Source organism: Mesoplodon bidens (genome assembly GCF_964165515.1).
Source record: "Mesoplodon bidens genome assembly, chromosome: 2".
Classification (NCBI taxonomy): domain Eukaryota; kingdom Metazoa; phylum Chordata; class Mammalia; order Artiodactyla; family Ziphiidae; genus Mesoplodon; species Mesoplodon bidens.
Genome location: NC_138177.1, coordinates 141,573,602 through 141,593,358, shown reverse-complemented (window position 1 = coordinate 141,593,358; position 19,757 = coordinate 141,573,602). Strand labels below are relative to the sequence as shown.

Sequence of the window (19,757 nt, the reverse complement as noted above, 5' to 3'; positions counted from 1 at the left end):
CAATAAAAAAACCTCTGGATTTCAGAACTGTAGATAAGGTCTGCTAAAGATGAAAACTAAAAGTAATCCTAAAAAAGGACTGCTAATTTTCACTTAGTTATCAGGAAACTATTGTTAGTGTGATAAGTTTACTGATTAGACACAGTTGAGGAAAATGACTTGTAAGACAGGTCAGAAGAAACTATCCAGAATAAAGCATGGAAAGTCAAAAATATTAAAGTGATACATTGAGAAAGTGTAACGGGAATCCTGGAAGGAGAGACAGCTCATAATCTACAAGGGGAAGCAGATTTGTAATCAGTTAAGTTACAGTTCAATGTGATATGGTCCAAAAAAGAAAGAATGACAAAGCACTGAAAAAACAGATTGAAATCTATCCAGGAGCATGAGGGAAAGCTAAGCTCGTTGTGAAAAATGGGAAGTGTGCCAAGACAGAAATTCAGGCAAAGGGAACAATATAAGCACGAGCACGTAAAGGTGCGAGAGCAACTCACGTCAGATCCCTGCTGCAGTTTCAAGATAATCATCCAAACACCTGAATATTTCTCAGCATTCCTGCATTACCTATGGGATCTAACCACATTCTTCAAGCTTTCCAACAAATGAATCAGATGTAAGAACTCTACCTTATAGAAAATCATAGTTCATATGCTTTAGACACTCATCTGAGAGAACAACACATATGAGAAAATCCACGAGAACAGTAGTTCTTAAAGTATGGTCTCCTGACTAGCAGCATCCGCAGTGTCTGGACACTTGTCAGAAATACAAATTCTTGGGCCCCACCTCAGACCTACTGAACCTAAAACTCTGGAGAGGGGGCCCGGTCATGTGTTTTAACAAGCCTTCCAACTGATTCTGATGCATGCTAAATGCATCAGATCTCCTGATCTAAGATAAACCCTTCTCATAATGTAATTCTCAGACCACTGCTTGGAATTGGTTACAAACGACATCTCTTGGGAACCAGTCCAGACCTCCTGAAGCAGAATCTGTACTGAAGTGGAGCCCAGACTCTGCACCTTAATAAGCACTCCCTGTGAGTCTGATGCTTCTGATTCCAAGTTTCAAATGCCACTGCATCAGATTATACACTCCTGGAGGACAAGGACTCTCTTGTTCACAGGTCAATTTGTTTCTAATAGCTGGGTCATAAAGACATTCAGTGAGTATTTTTGGATGATTAGCTAGCTCCACGTCAATGTGCCTATCACTCCAGCAACTGCCAAGGCTGCTTAGGACCAAGACTGAGAACTCTAAGGGGGTGCGTGCTGTCTATCCCCCCTTCTTACCCCTCAAAACGATAACGATTTTGCTTATTTTAAAATGGTGGTCAGCAGCTTGTTAAGAGTAGCTGGATTATTAACTGATGAATTAAAGTCATCTTTGCTTTAAGCTATTTGGTTCTAAGGAAACATAACTATGGATTGGGATAGCAAACAAGAAAGTTGAGGGCCTTAATATATAGTACCTCAACTACCTTGAGGTGAAGTTCAGACGAATTTAAGTAAAGCTGACAGACAAAACTTTTAGTCTGGTGGAATATGATCCGTTTAGAAACATTATTCTGGCAAGAAAAGAAACCTCTATTAAGAAATGGCTTTCAGCACCTGCATCCTTTGTTTAGTTTCGGAAAAAAAGGCAGCCAAGACAACGAAGAAAGAGCCTTTTAGAATTCAGGCTCCTTAGAGGTACCATGAAACACAGATCACCTACCAGATTAGTCCAACCAGGGGCAAAAGCTCATTTCTCAAGAAGTGTTTCAGGTTTTATAAGCAACAACTCTGAGACTGAAATAAGATGGCTAAGGAAACACATACACACACACCCCAGAAATTAAATAATTGACCTCACAGATATACATATTTCAATTAATAGTCCCATTTTTAAAACTGTCAATTTATTTTTCTACCCAATTCAGTATCAGTGATATACAAAAGGATATAAACAGATTACCATATTTATAGGAAGACACACAGAACAATTACCAAGGAATAAACCCAGCAAAGTAACAAATTGTTGCTTATCCACGTCCACTCGACTATACAAGTTTTTTTAAATTCTAGCACAGTGTCCCAGTTCTCTAGGAAAGAAGTTACGTGGATTTATACCTTCCATAAGGGTCAAGAAAACATTACAAGAGCTGATACAATCACGTTTTGTACTGACAGTCAGAGAAAGGCTTTTAAGCTTTTAAAGAACACCCTCTAATTTTCAGGCCAATGTATAGTATCAGTGCGTTCATAGGCAGGATGTGACTTCATCAAAGGAAATGGTTCTCTCCTCTTGCTGGCCTTCCTAAGATCCTCCTCCCTGTACACAGGCAAAGGAGCTCTCTTTCATAACAGGTGATTGAGCCATTCCCTACTCCAACAGATGGTGTGTAGATTAACAACACAATGAGGAAAAGGAACTGACTTCCTTATCTACTAAATACAATCCAGATTTGGGGAAGCAGTTTCCAAATTTCCACCAGCCAGACATAAAGTGAACTATACTGTGTACACAGCACGTCCTCTTGAGAAAAAATAGGGATGAACACAACAGAAATTTTCACATTGCTCATCAAATATACATTTGCCCAAAGTATACGGGAAATGACAAAAACCTAAACAAAGCCAGACATTTTATCTAAGTAAGTCAGAGTTTAAATTCTTCTTTATGGAAGCATAAGGTTAAGAGTTCTTTTCTCCCAAAATGCCTCAGCCAGGGAAAGCACAGAGAATGGAATATAAAAAGTTCAATGGCTTTAAAACATGGAACTCAACAGTTCTCAGTCAACCTAGTCACAATTTTCTGGTCATTTGTAAGTAACTTCCACATTCAAAATTCAACTTTTACATTCAGAAAAGAGATTAACTCCACTTCAGATGCAAAAAAAAAGGCAACTGCCTAAATACTCCAAACACTTGACAACTGGGAAACTGTCTCATAAAGATACTTTAAAGGCCAGCAGGATTCATTTATAATTTGGCATGTGCTGGTTGAAAGGGCAACAAATAAATCAAGATATAATACATCAAGTAATCAGACAAATGGTAGACATATATACCACATTAAAGATTCATATACAATTCTGTGCTGACTTTAAAGAAAACAATGGGGGACACTAGAGGGAAAAAATGGGAAAAGAATTACAAGGGAGCATTTCAGTCCAAAGCTAGTCCAGTGAATATCTACCAGTAGGATTTCCAATCTTTCACCTCCAAAGTTGCTCTAATAAATTATAAAATTACCTGCTCACTTGTGGGACATACAACACACTCCTAAGTAGAGTAATCCCTCTGACATTTTGGTTTCACTTGCTGATTGATGACTAAGTTGTTTCTGGCTGTAAAGATTTTCCTAATATATTTTAATTAGCCAGTTAACAAAGCAAAGGTTGCTCCCTCTGTGAGGCCAGTTAAGCTTTACAAAATAATTTGATCTAATGAAGACGAGGGAAGGAAAAAAAAGGGAAAGTTTCCTGGTGTTTCGTGCAAAACTTTTTCTCTCACTTGAAAAACTCGGCAATCACTTAATGTTTTGTTCCAGAAAAAGAAAGCAAAACTAGTTGAGAAAATACCCATATGCTTATTGTTTACTAGCATGATACAAAATAAATTCATAGATGTTGGTCAATTGTCTTTCGAAAACCAAATGTGAATGTTTAATCTTGTAACTTAAGAACTGAATTTTTCCACATTCCTTTATATAGAGTTAGCATCTGTAAATTGAGACTTTTTTTGGACAATCATGCAAATTTAATTTGTCTCTGAAAACAAAAACACAACCTAACAGATTAACAAAATATGTCCTTCAGACAATATTTTCTGTGAAATTTTCTCCACTGTTACCCTTTTTATCCTTTAGCAAACAGAAACTACTCCAAAAAAGTTTATGTATTTTGAATTTACAGAGAGCTAAACTCTCAGGACGATTAGGAAGGAAGACCAGATCAAGTCAACCTATTTTATCAGTACCTTCTGAGCTGACGCTACTCCTCTCAAAAGTAAACTCTAAAAATTTTCTAGTTATTATTATTAAGCTACATAAGCTACAAACATTTCTACTGCCATAGATGCTTCTGTAAAATTGAATAAAGATTTTATTATGCCACACACACAAAAAGTAATCGGTACAGAAAAGGCAGTTTTCGGTTATTCTGTTGAGAATTTCTTCCCATGATTTCTCCCATTAAAGTATAGTTTTCAAAGCAACCACCACGACAAAGGAAGCATCTAATTAGTCCATTTTCTTCTGATCCAAGAATGCTGAACATTTACTGTCCCATCTGTAGTTGTATCAGCAGTGTAATGAACACAGTTTATATTACTTAACTATTCTTTGAACTCCAAGAACTGTTGAAGTCTTTTCTGATGTTCTGCAGATGCTTGCACAGCACTAAATGAAACATAAATTCAAAGCATAAGCTTTATTTTACATTAAGCATATTAAGTGAACCACAGAGCACAGAGTCAATATTTTTCAAAACAATTAAAAACAAATAGAAATCTTCACGTATTTAGTACTTCTGAAAAAGCTGGATGAAAACCCTCCTTAATCTAATGAGGAGGAGGGCTTGCATTCAGTAACAGCATGCTTCTACCTTCTAAAAGACCAAAGCAAATTAAGACTGACAAGTGAAGGCATCAATTTTAACCTGCTCTGCTGTGGAACCTGCTGTGCAGTTCCAGGCCTTGCAGTAGATTTTCTGGATTTTATTATTTTATTTAAACCAGATTCCAACATTATCTTTGAGTTGTGGAGTATTTGAATTGCCTTTAATATAAAATCCTTTAAACTAAAATGTTTGGTTAAAACACAATAGACTCCACTAATCGTTTTCAAAGGTAATAGCTTGGTGGTTTAGATTTACTTTTCCCTTTGAACGTTAAGTTATGTCTTAGAGGGGGAAACTGAGTTCTCTCCCCACCCTTGCCCCCACAAAAATACATTACCTGGACAAAAGCGGGGCAAATGTATATATTGAAACTAGTATAAAACTTCCTTTTAAACTTTTGGGCAGAAATTGAATATACTGAAAGATTCTGGTTTTCTAGTTGTTGATAGTAATATACCATTACTGAATGATAAAATTCCAGGTAACTGAAGGTTGTCACTTTTAAAAGTGTCAAGTCTTATTATAATAATTTTGCTACAAATCATGCTAAAGCACCTTATACATTTACATCTCTCCGACTAACTGCACTGTCTCAAGTGTATTTTACTGTTCGGACTCCCTCTAGGTGCCAGTGAGGCTGTCATCTCTCACTAAATGGCTCTGAACTTTTTCAAACACCAAGTCTACAGCTTTTCTCATGACTCCCCTCTGCTAGCAGGCACTGTACTATCTCTTACTATTGTTAGTATTCTTGACTCTAACAGCAGTCTTCCTCTCATATTTTAATATGTTATAGGCTGGAAAACTAGCAAACCGAATTTGCCTAAATTAAGAGTAAATAGGTATTAAATGAATTTCTCCAATGCATAACTGATCTGCGTTAATTTTCACACCTCAAACGTTTACTTCATTTATACCTGGTTCTCAGAGGTGAAGTTTTGGGGAATGATTAAACCAGGTATGATACAGTAATAATAGTTATTGTCACAACAATATATAATGTAGTGTGGGCTTTACATATGTAGGATCCCATTTTATCTCTCTTAACAGCAAATGAAACAAACTGGAATGGATAACATACCCTTTTCATGGGAGGGTAAACAGTATCAGAATGGTTTCCAGAGGTTTGTAGATAGAATTCGAGGGTCAGAAAGATTTGAGTCTAAATGCTGGTTCTGCAACTTACTACCAGCATAATCTCAGGCAAGTTACTTAAATCAATAGGTAACTTGCCCACAACTACAGATAGTCAATAATGTAACCAGGCATATATCCAAATGTTTTGATTCCAAATCTAACTTCTACTATGCCATTCTGTCCTATATTTGTACAAAATTGTCTCTACTGACCTCATCAATTTTGGTACATGTATAAAATATGGCTCTTCTCAGAGGAAAGAAACTAAGGCAGAGTTTCATTCTCATAATTTTTTTAACAGTCATCTATCTCCCTTTATCTAAGAAATTTATTTTCCCCTTTTCTTCCTGTTTTGCTGTAACATCAATATACATCATATCTATTTCATTACCTAAATTCATTGAACGTTTTCTGAGAGTACCCTACATGGCAGTTTACATCTTAAAGGGAGTCTAGTGTTGTATAGGGTAAGAAGGTGGAATTTTAAGAGCAAGAAAGACCTGATTTCTGGTTCATGTTCTAACACTGACTAGACTATGCTATTAGGCAAGTTCTTAATCCCTCCAAGTCTGTTTCCATATCTATACAATATGATAATCTCTACACCCCAAAGGCACTTTGAGAAGAGTAAATGAAAATGCGAAGTATATTGTCTAGAACAGCACTGTGCAACAGAACTTTCTGCAATGATGGAAATGTTTTATACCTAAGCTGTCCAATACGGTAGCCACTAGCTACGTGCAGTTACTGAGGACCTGAAATGTGGCCAATGTAAGTAACAAAGTGGATTTTCAATTTTATTTAACTTAAATTAATTTAAATTTAAATAGTAATATGTGGCTATCATACTGGAGAGTGCAGATCTAGAAGCACTCAATAAATAGATTTTTTTTGGTTTGTTTTTAAACAAATGAATAAACCTCTTAAGGAGAGCGGATTATCTACAGCTCTTCTGTATTCCCACACAGAACCAAAGTGTTCCATAAAAACTTGCTGCTGCTGCTACCTTATGTATGTGTTGACATGTATGTCATATGCTTTATGTATGTGCCTCATGGAAGTAAAAGGAAATACACTACTGCTTCTAAAAGCAAGTGGTTTGAGGAAGTTCTAAACTACTTATTGATTGCATACAGAAAAAAACAGAGCAACCTCTTATATCTTTTAAAGTTTATTTATAATTATGAAAGAAATAATTTAGTTAATAAAATAGTATCCCTTACACTGCCTAGGTAGATTATTTCATGAAAAGAAAGCAGTAAACATCAATGAAACTAAATATACACAGGTTTGGGGTTTGGGGTTTTCTTTCTGGTTCCGTTTCTTAAGGTGGTATGATCTATCATTGCTTTTCCAGCACGATTCACAAAGCACCAATGACTCATTTATGGAATACTCTCCTCACCCCAAGTCTTAGTTTGCTGACCAAGACGTAATAACAGAATTATTATTATTATTATTATTTTTTTGCAGTATGCGGGCCTCTCACTGTTGTGGCCTCTCCCGTTGCGGAGCACAGGCTCCGGACGCGCAGGCTCAGCGGCCATGGCTCACGGGCCTAGCCGCTCCGCGGCATGTGGTATCTTCCCGGACCAGGGCACGAACCTGTGTCCCCTGCATCGGCAGGCGGACTCTCAACCACTGCACCACCAGGGAAGCCCCAGAATTATTTTTAATATGCTTTTCTGGAGAAGAAAATATCATTTTGCCTTTTTTCTACCTTAAGGATATTTTAGTAATTTAAAAAAAACAATATATAATTACATTTGCTGCTTTTATAACTTTCTATCCTCTTTTTTACCCATTTGAAAGAAGGCCCCAAAGCTTATATGATAGGCCAAATTTTAAAATGTAAATATTAAATCTAAATCCAAGCTGTTAGTTGCCAGTAGGAATCATGAAGGTCCCAAAAGAATACTTTCAACTTATGAGCCTTTATAATTCTCATACCTGTTTCTCAGGTGAACTCCTGAAAGTGAATTATCGTGGAACAAAAACAGGTAAACTTACTTCAGATGTTCACCAAATGTAGTAGTTATTCTATAGATGGCAGTTTTTAGTGATGCTCTAAAGGCAAATCTTAATGTTTTATAAGAAGTGTCCACTAGGCTTCCTGAAATCCGAGGTGGTTTACTGGAAGCATGAGGAAGCTTGAAGTACTTGTCAACTGCCTACATCAAGAAAGAAAGAAAACACGTTAGTTCAGACTATCAAGAAAGCCAATTTAGTCCAAAGGATTAAAGAGATTTCATTTCAGATAGACAGATAAATACAGAGATACACACACACACACACACACACACACACACACACACACACACACACACATAGTATTTATTTTGGATCACAGTCAAAACGATTTGAAAAACAGGGAGTAGAGGTTCAGCCACTTCAGCAGTTAACCAGGGAAAAGTCCACATCTGTCCTCTAAAAAGCAGTTATACTTCAACAGCCTTGAAAATGCAAATCGGGGAAGTGAAACACAGATATCCTACTCTGCTTATGATGCATGACAGATGGGTAAGAGCACCTTTATTATAAATCTCAGCCCAAAAAAAGACCAAACTTTATACTTTACAAGGGTAAGGTTATTTACTATACTGGTTTATCTTCCTTTTCAATTCTAGCTGATAAAAGTACCTATGAGCAAGAATAGGTGGGAAGAGAACTCACAAGTGAAACTGATTTTATTTATACTTGATAGTATAAGAGACTTAAGTATAACTTTTAAAAGCCAAAGGTAAATATTATAATTTTTAAATGCTATAAACTATATTAAGAGAAGGGAAAAGACTGAGAAGTATAAGCATGTCAATCTACTAAAGCAAAGATAATGTCTAAAGTGACAAGAAGTAATAATATAAGTCTATTATTTATAGTTATGGATGTAAGCACCAAAAAAGTACTTAAAACTATAGTTAAAAGGATTTCTGCCATCATGTTTTTAATTTCAAGAGCTCTTAAGAGGGGAAAGCAGGGGTGGGGGTGGGGGTGGGATGAATCGGGAGATTGGGACTGACATATATACACTATTATGTATTAAATAGATAACTAATAAGAACCTGCTGTGTAAAAAATAAATAAAAATTTTAAAAAGAGCTCTTTTATGTCATTTGAGTGATCCTTTTTAGTTCAGCATCCTATTTTTGTTTCAAGGCTGCAATACCGCTTTTGTTTCTGAGGATTTTGGTGATTTTTGGTTTTTTGTTTGTTTTATAGTTTCTTCCAAGCTACTTTTCTTCTCTTTGCTTCTTTTGGTCTCTATCTTCTGTATTGGATACTTTCCTCAAAATCTAGTGATCCTTGGCTCATGACTGAGAGTGGGGCCTCCTAAAGAGCTGACCGAAAGCTCTGAGTACTGGAGATTATTGACCACAGCTTTGAGTACACAACTGGAGATTACTGACAGCTTCACGATAGGTGATCTGCGTGGACGTTTTGGGGGGTAAGTGCTCAACTCAGTAACTTTAGATCTTTCTTCTTGGTTTGATCAGAGTTCCCAAAGAAAAGTCTTCCAGTACCCTGTCTGGGGGGCTTGGTCCCCAGTGCTCAGGGAAGCCAAGTGGTGAACAGAGCTATGGAGCACACCTCTATGCTTCCAGCAGAGTCCCCGCAACTATGAACTCTCCCAGTCCAGAGACCCAATGCTCTGCTCTCTCTGAGGATGAACCTCGACTTGTGCTGGAATGAGGGAGAAGCACCACCAGGGAAAATCTAGGGATCTAACTGGTTTTCAAACAGGTCTCACCCAAACCTCCCTGTTCTGGTACCTGTCCCTTCACCCTTGGTTCCAGAGGGTCTTGGTCCTTGCCCCACTACCAACTTCAGATTTGCCTCTGGAATCTGCTAAGTTAGTTGTCTCAACCATCTGCTGTCCAGGCTTTGAAGATTTTGTTGCTGTTGTCTCCTCTCCTATTTATGGATTTACGTTTGTTTTTTTTTTAATAAATTTAGTTATTTATTTTTGGCTGCATTGGGTCTTTGTTGCTGTGCGCAGGCTCTCTCTAGTTGTAGCGAGCGGGAGCTACTCTTCGTTGCAGTGTGAGGGCTTCTCATTGCGGTGGCTTCTCTTGTTGCGGAGCACGGGCTCTAGGCGTGCGAGCTTCAGTAGCTGTGGCACGTGGGCTCAGTAGTTATGGCTTGCGGGTTCTAGAGAACAGCCTCAGTAGCTGTGGTGCATGGGCTGAGTTGCTCTATGGCATGTGGGATCTTCCCAGATCAGGGCTTGAACCCGTGTCCCCTGCACTGGCAGGCGGATTCTAAAACACTGCGCCACCAGGGAAGCCCTTGGATTTATGTCTTTTTAAAAGTCCTTTTACTGTAGTTTAGCAGAGTTTAGGGGGAAGGAACAAGACCTGATGCGTGTGTTCAGTCTACCATGATAACTGCAAGTCTAAACATTTATTCTCTCAGCAGTAACTTATAAGAGGGATTCCCAAGACTGGGACAAACTTGAGATAATTTTAGGCAGTATGGGAGATGGTATTCAATGACATATTTAAGCAACATTAAATAACACTGAATCATAATGGAAAAGTTACTTCCTTTTCAATTTTCTTGTAAACCTTCTAATTAACATTCAGTATACCAGCAAAATCATCATCATCATTTACACCTGGATCCAGTGGACCCTTTTTTTTTTTAATCTATTTTTATTTATTTATTTTTGGCTGCATTAGGTCCTCGTTGCTGCACGCGGGCTTTCTCTAATTGCAGCGAGCGGGGGCTACTTTTTGTTGCGGTGCGCGGGCTTCTCATTACAGAGGCTTCTCTTGTTGTGGAGCATGGGCTCTAGGCGCAGGGCTTCAGTAGTTGTAGCGAGTGGGCTCAGTAGTTGTAGCGAGTGGGCTCAGTAGTTGTGGCTCGCGGGCTCTAGGGCGCAGGCTCAGTGGCTGTAGCGCATGGGCTTAGTTGCTCCGCGGCATGTGGGATCTTTTCAGAACAGGGCTCGAACCCGTGTCCCCTGCATTGGCAGGCGGATTCTTAACCACTGTGCCACCCGGGAAGCCCCCCCTTTTTTTTTTCCAGTGGACCCTTTTTATAGTTTAATTTTTTTACAAAAAATTTACAGAAGTAAGAATGACAGGATAATGTAAAATAACTTTATAGAAGTTTAAATAAGATTATAAACATATCTTCCAGGTTTTGAAGACATATACATCTGAAATAGGCAATGTCTTTTGAATGCAACTAGCTGCTTATCAGCTATCATGAATAAACCTGGAACATAACCTGAAGTAAGTCAGAAAGAGAAAAACAAATATCGTATATTAATGCATATATGTGGAATCTAGAAAATGGTACAGGTGAACCAGTACCAGAAATAGAGACAGAGATGTAGATGGAACATAGCCATCTTCAAACTGAAGATATATATCCAACAGGTTCTAGCTTATCATTACTTCTGGTTCTTTTTCTTGAATCTGCACATCAAAATACAATATTTTTTAAAACTTTTGACAGCTCATAATATTGTTGAAGAGTTCAGTCATTTTCTTTGTACCCTAATTGTGCAAAACATTTTCATTCTTAGGTTTATAAAGATGAACTGAAATGATCAAATATAAAAATATTTTATTGTACATGACTTTTTTCATTTCAATATCACCTATTTCCTTCCAATCACTTTTTTGTTTATTAATTAATTAATTTATTTATTTATTTATTTATTTATTTATTTCTGGCTGCGTTGGGTCTTCATTGCTGCCCATGGGCTTTCTTTAGTTGCTGCGAGCGGCAGCTACTCTTCATTGCAGTGCGCAGGCTTCTCATTGCAGTGGCTTCTCTTGTTGTGGAGCATGGGCTCTAGGCACACGGGCTTCAGCAGTTGTGGCTCGCGGGTTCCAGAGTGCAGGCTCAGTAGTTATGGTGCACGGGCTTAGTTGCTCCGCATGTGGGATCTTCCCAGACCAGCACTCGAACCCATGTCCCCTGCATTGGCAAGCGGATTCTTAACCACTGCACCACCAGGGAAGCCCTCCCATCACTTTTGAATACACCTTTGTATACCTTCAGCATGTATCCACTTAAGAACCATGTAAATTTCTAGAGTGCTGTCTCTCTACATTCATCTTCTGATTTATCTAAATAATTATTTAACATATTGGCAATTTTCTTCCTTTTACCATCATCGGTGGTAAATTTTAAAAATCTGAACTAGCAACTGCATTCAATGAAAGCTTAAAAAAAAACCTGTAAAGATGTGTGTTCAGACTATATACCTTTTCTTCAAAGATGATACAATACTATATGATTTCATCATTCTTCTGTTTTCTTATTGGTCTTTTTTACCACAATTGGAATAACTGATGAGTAATGATGAAATAATTCCTGGGATGATCAAATAGCAAGTTGTTTCAAGATACTAGAAATGTAAAATCACTAGGATTTCATAATACATCTTGGATTTTAAAAGGGTCCAAAGGATAACTGTAAAAGAGTGAATTCTGTTTGACTGTTTTCTCTTTGTTCTTTGAAAGACCTCTAAGAAAGAATAAAAGTCATCCTTACAAATAACTGGAATAGCTCACAAATAAATACAAAAATTAAGTTGGGTCCAGCAGACCCTAATGGTATAAAAGTTACATTGGGGAAGAAAGTCTTAGTTTGGAGGTAATGTGTCCTTAACACATCTCTAATTCTCTCTAATCTCCTTTTATAACAAAGGACAAGAAGGCTTCAGGTTCAGGGATTTGAGCAAACAGTATGTAGCCAGAGCTTAAAATTATTGTCTTTTCTCACTCTAATTGTCTTCTCTTAAATACTGAAATCTAAGAAGCACTGGGACTTCCCTGGTGGTCCAGTGGTTAAGAATCCACCTTCCATGTGAAACATATATACAATGGAATACTACTCAGCCATAAAAAGGAACAAAACTAGGTCATTTTTAGAGACGTGGATGGACCTAGAGACTGTCATACAGAGTGAAGTAAGTCAGAAAGAGAAAAACAAATATCGTATATTAATGCATATATGTGGAATCTAGAAAATGGTACAGGTGAACCAGTACCAGAAATAGAGACAGAGATGTAGAGAACAAACGTATGGACACCAAGCGGGGAAAGCAGGGGTCAGGGGGTGGTGTTGGTGGGATGAATTGGGAGATTGCGATTGACATATATACACTAATATGTATACAACAGATAACTAATAAGAACCTGCTGTATAATAAAAATAAAATAAAATTCAAAACAAAAAAGGAATCCGCCTTCCAATACAGGGGACACGGATTCGATCCCTGTCGGGGAACTAAGATCCCACATGCCACGGGGCAACTAAGCCTGTGTGCCACAACTACTGAGCCTGCGCTCCACAACTAGAGAGAAGCCTGTGCACCACAAAGAAGAGCCCGCATGCTGCAATGAAGACCCAATGCAGCCATAAATAAGTAAGTAAGTAAGTAAGTAAATAAATAAATAAAAGAAAGGAGGTTAAGAAATGCATGCTCCTGCCAAGCCCTCACAGAGGTAATTTGATATGGCAGAAAGCAAAGGACTTCAGGTCTAAAAGCCTGGTTTTCAAATTTACTCGACCATTTATTGGCATGATCTTGATTAAGTCATACCAACAGATATAGTCTTTTTGAGAGACTCAAATCATGCAAAGTAAGCCTTATTCTAACTTTATGGGATTGTTTCAAAAATTAAAGAGAGAGCATTTCTTTTGGAGTACTACACAGATATTAGGTAAAGTAGCATAGGATTCTAGAGAAACAAAGAATGGACTGTGACTTGGTCAAGGGTCTCTGGGCCTTCAAACCCATAGTTCTGGCCCTCAAGAACATTCCTTTCCTTTTCCCCTTTTCCCCATTCTTCCTTCTAACTTCTGTTATCACTTCCTCAGGGAGGCCTTTAATGACTTCACACTTCCTTTCAATCTCCTATTCACAAGATTAGCTTAGACTCCCCAGTTTTATGTTCTCTGATCATCCTGCATTTTTGCATATTGTGGCACTTATTACAATTGTAGTTACTTATTTGTATGATTTTCCATTTTATAGTCTGTAATCTCCTGGAGGGCAGGAACCATGTATGCCTTTTCTCATTCTATATCCTAACACATGGTAAACCATTTGATAATTAACATTTATTGGATGAATGGATATGTGAATAGCATAAAGGTCAACTTCAATATTCCAAGTATATCAAAATTTGACCTTCAGATGATAAGGCAGAAAATATAATAGACAGAGCTGATATCCTACCATCAAGGTGACAATGACTTTTCAAAGACTTGAAGGCTTTCTGAAAACTTTAAAATGTACTTTTAAAGATGAAAAAGTTCTGCAGCTAGATAATGGTTGATGGTTAAACAACAATGTGACTGTACTTAACGACACAGAAATGTACACTTAAAGATAGTTAAAATGGTAAATGTTACGTTATGTGTATTTTAACACAATTTAAGAAAAAAATTTTTTGATTAAAAAACCACTCTACCAGGCTTCCCTGGTGGCGCAATGGTTGAGAGTCTGCCTGCCGATGCAGGGGACATGGGTTCGTGCCCCGGTCTGGGAAGATTCCACATGCCACAGAGCGGCTGGGCCCGTGAGCCATGGCCGCTGAGCCTGCATGTCCGGAGCCTGTGCTCCGCAATGGGAAAGGCCACAACAGTGAGAGGCCCACGTACCACAAAAAAAAAACAAAACAAAAAACCACTCTACCATTTTGGTCCCCAATCTTTATAAGGACCCTTTTTAAAGACTATATATATATGTAGATATATACACACATATATGTATACGTAGTGGAATTCCACAGGATAGTAGTTGTTCTCCATCCACTAATGTAGGAAATAATGCTTTTAAATGAATTTCTATTTTAATTAACCAAAACAGCATGTAAAAACCTCTGAAAAATAGCTATAAATATGTCAGACAAACATTAATTACTCAGATGACAGCAATGTATGTGTGGATTCATGAACCTGTTGTGATACTTGGAATCTCCCAGGAGGGCCTGGCCCACTATTAGGAACAACTGTCCTAGGATATCCATCCCTCCACTGCTTGCCCTCTGAATGATTTGAAGAATGAAAGCCTTCCCCTTTCCTTTCATATTTTCTCTTTAATGATTCACAGTGATATGGCTTTTTTATTGATAGTGAAAAATAAAACAAAAGAACAGAACAGTTCCATACAATTTTCCTTAATAACATCCAGAAGCCTGTATTTTATAACTTGCCTTAAATTACAGAGATACTTAGAACTTACTCTCGTTATTAAGAGCAAGTATCCCTCCTACATCACAGAACATAAAACCAAAAACATGTAACAAGGCTCGTATGAGTCACATGACATCCCTGCCTCTCAAAATGAAGGGGCTTGGGACTATTATAATTAACCCATTACATCAGAACTGTCACTTAAATCAGGCCCCAGAACAGAAGCTTTTGCCCACCAAACCAACCATGAAGCTATCCAGCAGTCATCTAACAAGCATTTAATAAGTGCCTGTCATTTGCCAGGTACCAGGTCAGATGCTAGGAATACAGAAATAAGACAAGGTCCCTGCCTCTGCTCTGACTAGAGACAATAAAAGTAAACAGACAGGGCTTCCCTGGTGGCGCAGTGGTTGACAGTCAACAGTGAGAGGGCCGCGTACCGCAAAAAAAAAAAAAAGTAAACAGACAATTAAAATGAAGTATAATAAAGTGATGAAATGGGGATTACAGGGCAGAGACAGAGAAAAGAAAAATGTGTTCTAGGCAAAGAAGGAAAGAAGAAGCATCATATACAGAGTTAGAGTCTGGTTAAGAAGATAAAATATATTTGGGGGGCAAACGGAATAGTCCAAGGTGGTTATTAGAGCAGAGGGCTCACAGGAAGAACAGGATAGTGACTAAAGTCAGAATGAAGGATCCCTGTTAATAAGAGGAGCAAAAGGCCATAGTAATAATTCAGGTCAGAAATGCCAAGGGCTGAAGTGAGGCTGAAGCAGGAGGGATGGGCAAGAGAAAGGGTGGGTGGTTGATATGGGATTGATCCCTTAGAGTTTTGCCACATGGGTTCAACTGAAGGACACGGCAACAAGGAGTTGAAGAACAGGTAACAAGGACCTAATGAAACTTCAAAGCTTTTGCACAGCAAAGGAAACCATAAACAAGACGAAAAGACAACCCTCAGAATGGGAGAAAATATTTGCAAATGAAGCAACTGACAAAGGATTAATCTCCAAACCATACAAGCAACTCATGCAGTTCAATATCAAAAAAACAAACAACCCAAGCCAAAAATGGGCAGAAGACCTAAATAGACATTTCTCCATAGCAGATATATAGATTGCCAACAAACACATGAAAGAATGCTCAACATCACTAATCATTAGAGAAGTTCAAATCAAAACCACAATGAGGTATCACCTCACACCAGTCAGAATGGCCATCATCAAAAAATCTAGAAACAATAAATGCTGGAAAGGGTGTGGAGAAAAGGGAACCCTCCTGCACTGTTGGTGGGAATGTAAATTGATATAGCCACTATGGAGAACAGTATGGAGGTCCCTTAAAAAACTAAAAATAGAACTACCATATGACCCAGCAATCCCACTACTGGGCATACACCCTGAGAAAACCATAATTCAAGAAGAGTCACGTACCACAATGTTCATTGCAGCTCTATTTACAATAGCCAGGACATGGAAGCAACCTAAGTGTCCATCAACAGATGAATGGATAAAGAAGATGTGGCACATACATACAATGGAATATTACTCAGCCATATAAAGGAACGAAACCGAGTTATCTGTAGTGAGGTGGATGGACCTAGAGACTGTCATACAGAGTGAAGTAAGTCAGAAAGAGAAAAACAAATACTGTATGCTAACACATATATGTGGAATCTAAAAAAAAAAAAAAAGGTCATGAAGAACCTAGAGGCAAGATTGGAATAAAGACACAGACCTACTAGAGAATGGACTTGAGGTTATGGGGAGGGGAAGGGTAAGCTGGGACAAAGTGAGAGTGGCATGTTCCTATATACACTACCAAGTGTAAAATAGATAGCTAGTGGGAAGCAGCCGCATAGCACAGGAAGATCAGCTCGGTGCTTTGTGACCACCTAGAGGGGTGGGATAGGGAGGTTGGGGTGGAGGGAGACGCAAGAGGGAAGAGATACGGGGACATATGTATATGTATAACTGATTCACTTTGTTATAAAGCAGAAACTGACACACCACTGTAAAGCAATTATACTCTAATAAAGATGTTAAAAAAAAAAGAATTGGTAACAAGATGGTTGAAGTGACAGACTATAAGGTCTAAGCTGGATGAGGAAAGACATATATGTAGCTAGGAGGGAGCCGAAAAACAAAGGAAGTGAAAATATTGGCAAAGACAAAGTGTACAGAAGAAGCAAGGGCATATGAGGCTGTGCTTGGAGGCCCTCTTACACGGGCCCACAGATCTATGGATAGAATTCAGGGGGCATGAACTTTGGGATAAAAATTACATGTTTATCTTTACTAAGCTCTAATTAAAAGTTAACATTTCTTTCAATTATGAAACAGTAAATCACAATAGCATTAGCAATTCCTGTGACTTTGCCACCAACAGATATTATCAATATCTTCATATCACATTACTCTTGCAATTATTTGAAATACCATTCATCATATCACTGCTTCAAAGTGATGAGTTATTAGACTCACTGATAGATCTTGTTATTTAATGCATTAATTAAAAAGCACACATTACTGTACCACAAATTTAATACTTTCTTTTTTTTTTTTTTTTTTTTTTTTTGCGGTACGCGGGCCTCTCACTGCTGTGGCCTCTCCCGCTGCGGAGCACAGGCTCCGGACGCACAGGCTCAGCGGCCATGGCTCACGGGCCCAGCCGCTCCGCGGCACGTGGGATCCTCCTGGACCGGGGCACGAACCCGCGTCCCCCGCATCGGCAGGCAGACTCCCAACCGCTGCGCCACCAGGGAAGCCCTAATACTTTCTTAATTGTATTCTAATATACTTGATTTCCTTTCTAATCCTAAGGACTTTATTTTATGTATTTAAGAACATTATTCTGAGGAAAAGTCCATGGGCTCCATCAGACTGCTAAAGGGACCTTTGGCACAAAAACATTTAAGGACTCTGACTTAGAGGGTAGAATCCTGGAATTTTAAGCTTTGGAGGTGGAGAATTCAGGGGATGATGAGGCCTGGATGATGGTCAAAGGCTGACACTGACGGGTATGTAAAAGACTGGTGAGGAGGTCAAAGTGTGGGACAAATATCCACGTGGACACTGAATCACTCACTACAGTCAACGTCAGGATATGGGGTGGGAAAGACTGCAAGGCAGTTTGCAAAATCTGATGCCTGCAGAGCATGACCAAAAGGCCGACTGTGATGTGGTCTAGGGGAGAACAGATGCCACAAGCCTCACACTAGGAAGCGTTTTTATACTCAGAAGCAAAGTATCAAATCACTGGTCCTGTTCTTTGTTCCATTTATCTCAACTCTCAAAAACATGCCTCTGCCTCTTTCTACTCTGCCCCTCAACAGTATCCTCCATTCAACTCCTCTGTTTCAAAGTAAATAGGGCCTGACCCTTCGACAAATCTGTAATTCTTACCTTCCCAATCAAAGGTAGGAATGACTATAACCAAATAAACAAATTGCTTTCCTTGTCATACCTACCCATAACCAACTATGAAGAATTAGGAATTCTGATGGTGGGGAGGTGAAAAGAAAGTAACTTTGGTGCAGAATACCTTGAGGGCAGTGTGATCCTTGTGAAATCAATTCCGTTTCAACCAGCATTTTTTTTAAATGAAATAGAATGGAAAGCATTAGAATGCAGAGCACATAATAAAAGGTAAGCACTCTTCTAAGAATCTTTTGTTTCTTGTTACACCCACACACCTCTATATTCTGAGTCTAATGTAAATGTACTAGATCATGGTCTAAAAAGTTTGAAAGCCATGGTTCTAAGGGTAGAGCCATTCTCTCTAAAGAGAACCTTATGTAAAAATAAAAGCCCAGGAGAAGATGATAGACAAGTTCAGAGAGAATACGGGATGTGGATCTGCAGCTTTCCCTGGGGTCTACTACACTGCTAATGCCCTGCAATCATCTCACATTCAAGTCCCAGCTCTGCCACTAACAAGACTTGTGTGTGAGACCTGAGCTAAGTCACTGCACTACCGAGCCCCTCTCATGTGCAAAACAGGGCCAAAACACCTCCATCTCACTTCACAAGATAGATCTGAGGTTCAAAATAAATAATGATATGAAATCACTCTGTAGACTATGGAACTTTCTACTGTAGTTTTATTTTAAACTACATAGCAAGAGTGATTAAGAAAAAAAAAAAAACTATGCTATGTACCAAAGATATGCTCAAATCATGGTTACCCTATTGTGTGGTTAGACAAGCCAAATATTAGAAGTCGTGGAGAAACAGTAGGAAATTCTTTCTTTAGAGAAAGGCAGCTGGGAAAAGAACCCAAATAATAAAACTACCCATGTGTATAAACATGTCTCAAATAACGTACATGAAAAAGTGGGCACAAAGAGGACTCAAGGGCTTCCCTGGTGGCGCAGTGGTTGAGAGTCCGCCTGCCGATGCAGGGGACACAGGTTCGTGCCCCGGTCTGGAAGGATCCCACATGCCGTGGAGCGGCTGGGCCCGTGAGCCATGGCCACTGAGCCTGCGCGTCCGGAGCCTCTGCTCTGCAGCAGGAGAGGCCACAACTGTGAGAGGCCAGTGTACCGCAAAAAAAAAAAAAAAAAAAAAAAAGAGGATTCAAAGTGAAGAAAAAAAAAAATCACTGGTTTTGATGGGTAAGACTTTCTAAGAGGTAAAATGAATTGAGATTTGAAGAAAGGAACAGTGAAGCCTGTTTTCTCTTCATATCTTAAATTGTTTCCCAAGACCCAAAGATGCACCAGTTTATTATCCTTCAAGCCTAGTTCAGTAACACTCCTCCAGAAAACCTATACAACAGCCAAGCCCCTACCTCTAAATGCCCCTAGCCCTCAGTGTTTATATTCCTCATCTGACATACAACTAATAATATAAGG

At 38.7% G+C, this 19,757-nt stretch overlaps 1 protein-coding gene across 2 annotated transcripts in view; it reads right to left on the bottom strand.

The window, feature by feature from the left end:
* Positions 1–1,865: 1,865 nt before the first annotated feature.
* The window catches only part of NDC1 (NDC1 transmembrane nucleoporin), a 48,337-nt gene continuing 30,445 nt past the window's right edge, over positions 1,866–19,757 (bottom strand). For both annotated transcript variants that reach the window (XM_081224748.1, XM_081224749.1), the window contains exons 17-18: positions 7,751–7,911; positions 1,866–4,383 (exon numbers count right to left, since the gene is read on the bottom strand). In XM_081224748.1, the coding sequence (XP_081080874.1) occupies positions 4,320–4,383; positions 7,751–7,911 (225 nt within the window). In that variant the 3' untranslated portion in view covers positions 1,866–4,319. The remainder of the gene's footprint in view (positions 4,384–7,750; positions 7,912–19,757) is intronic.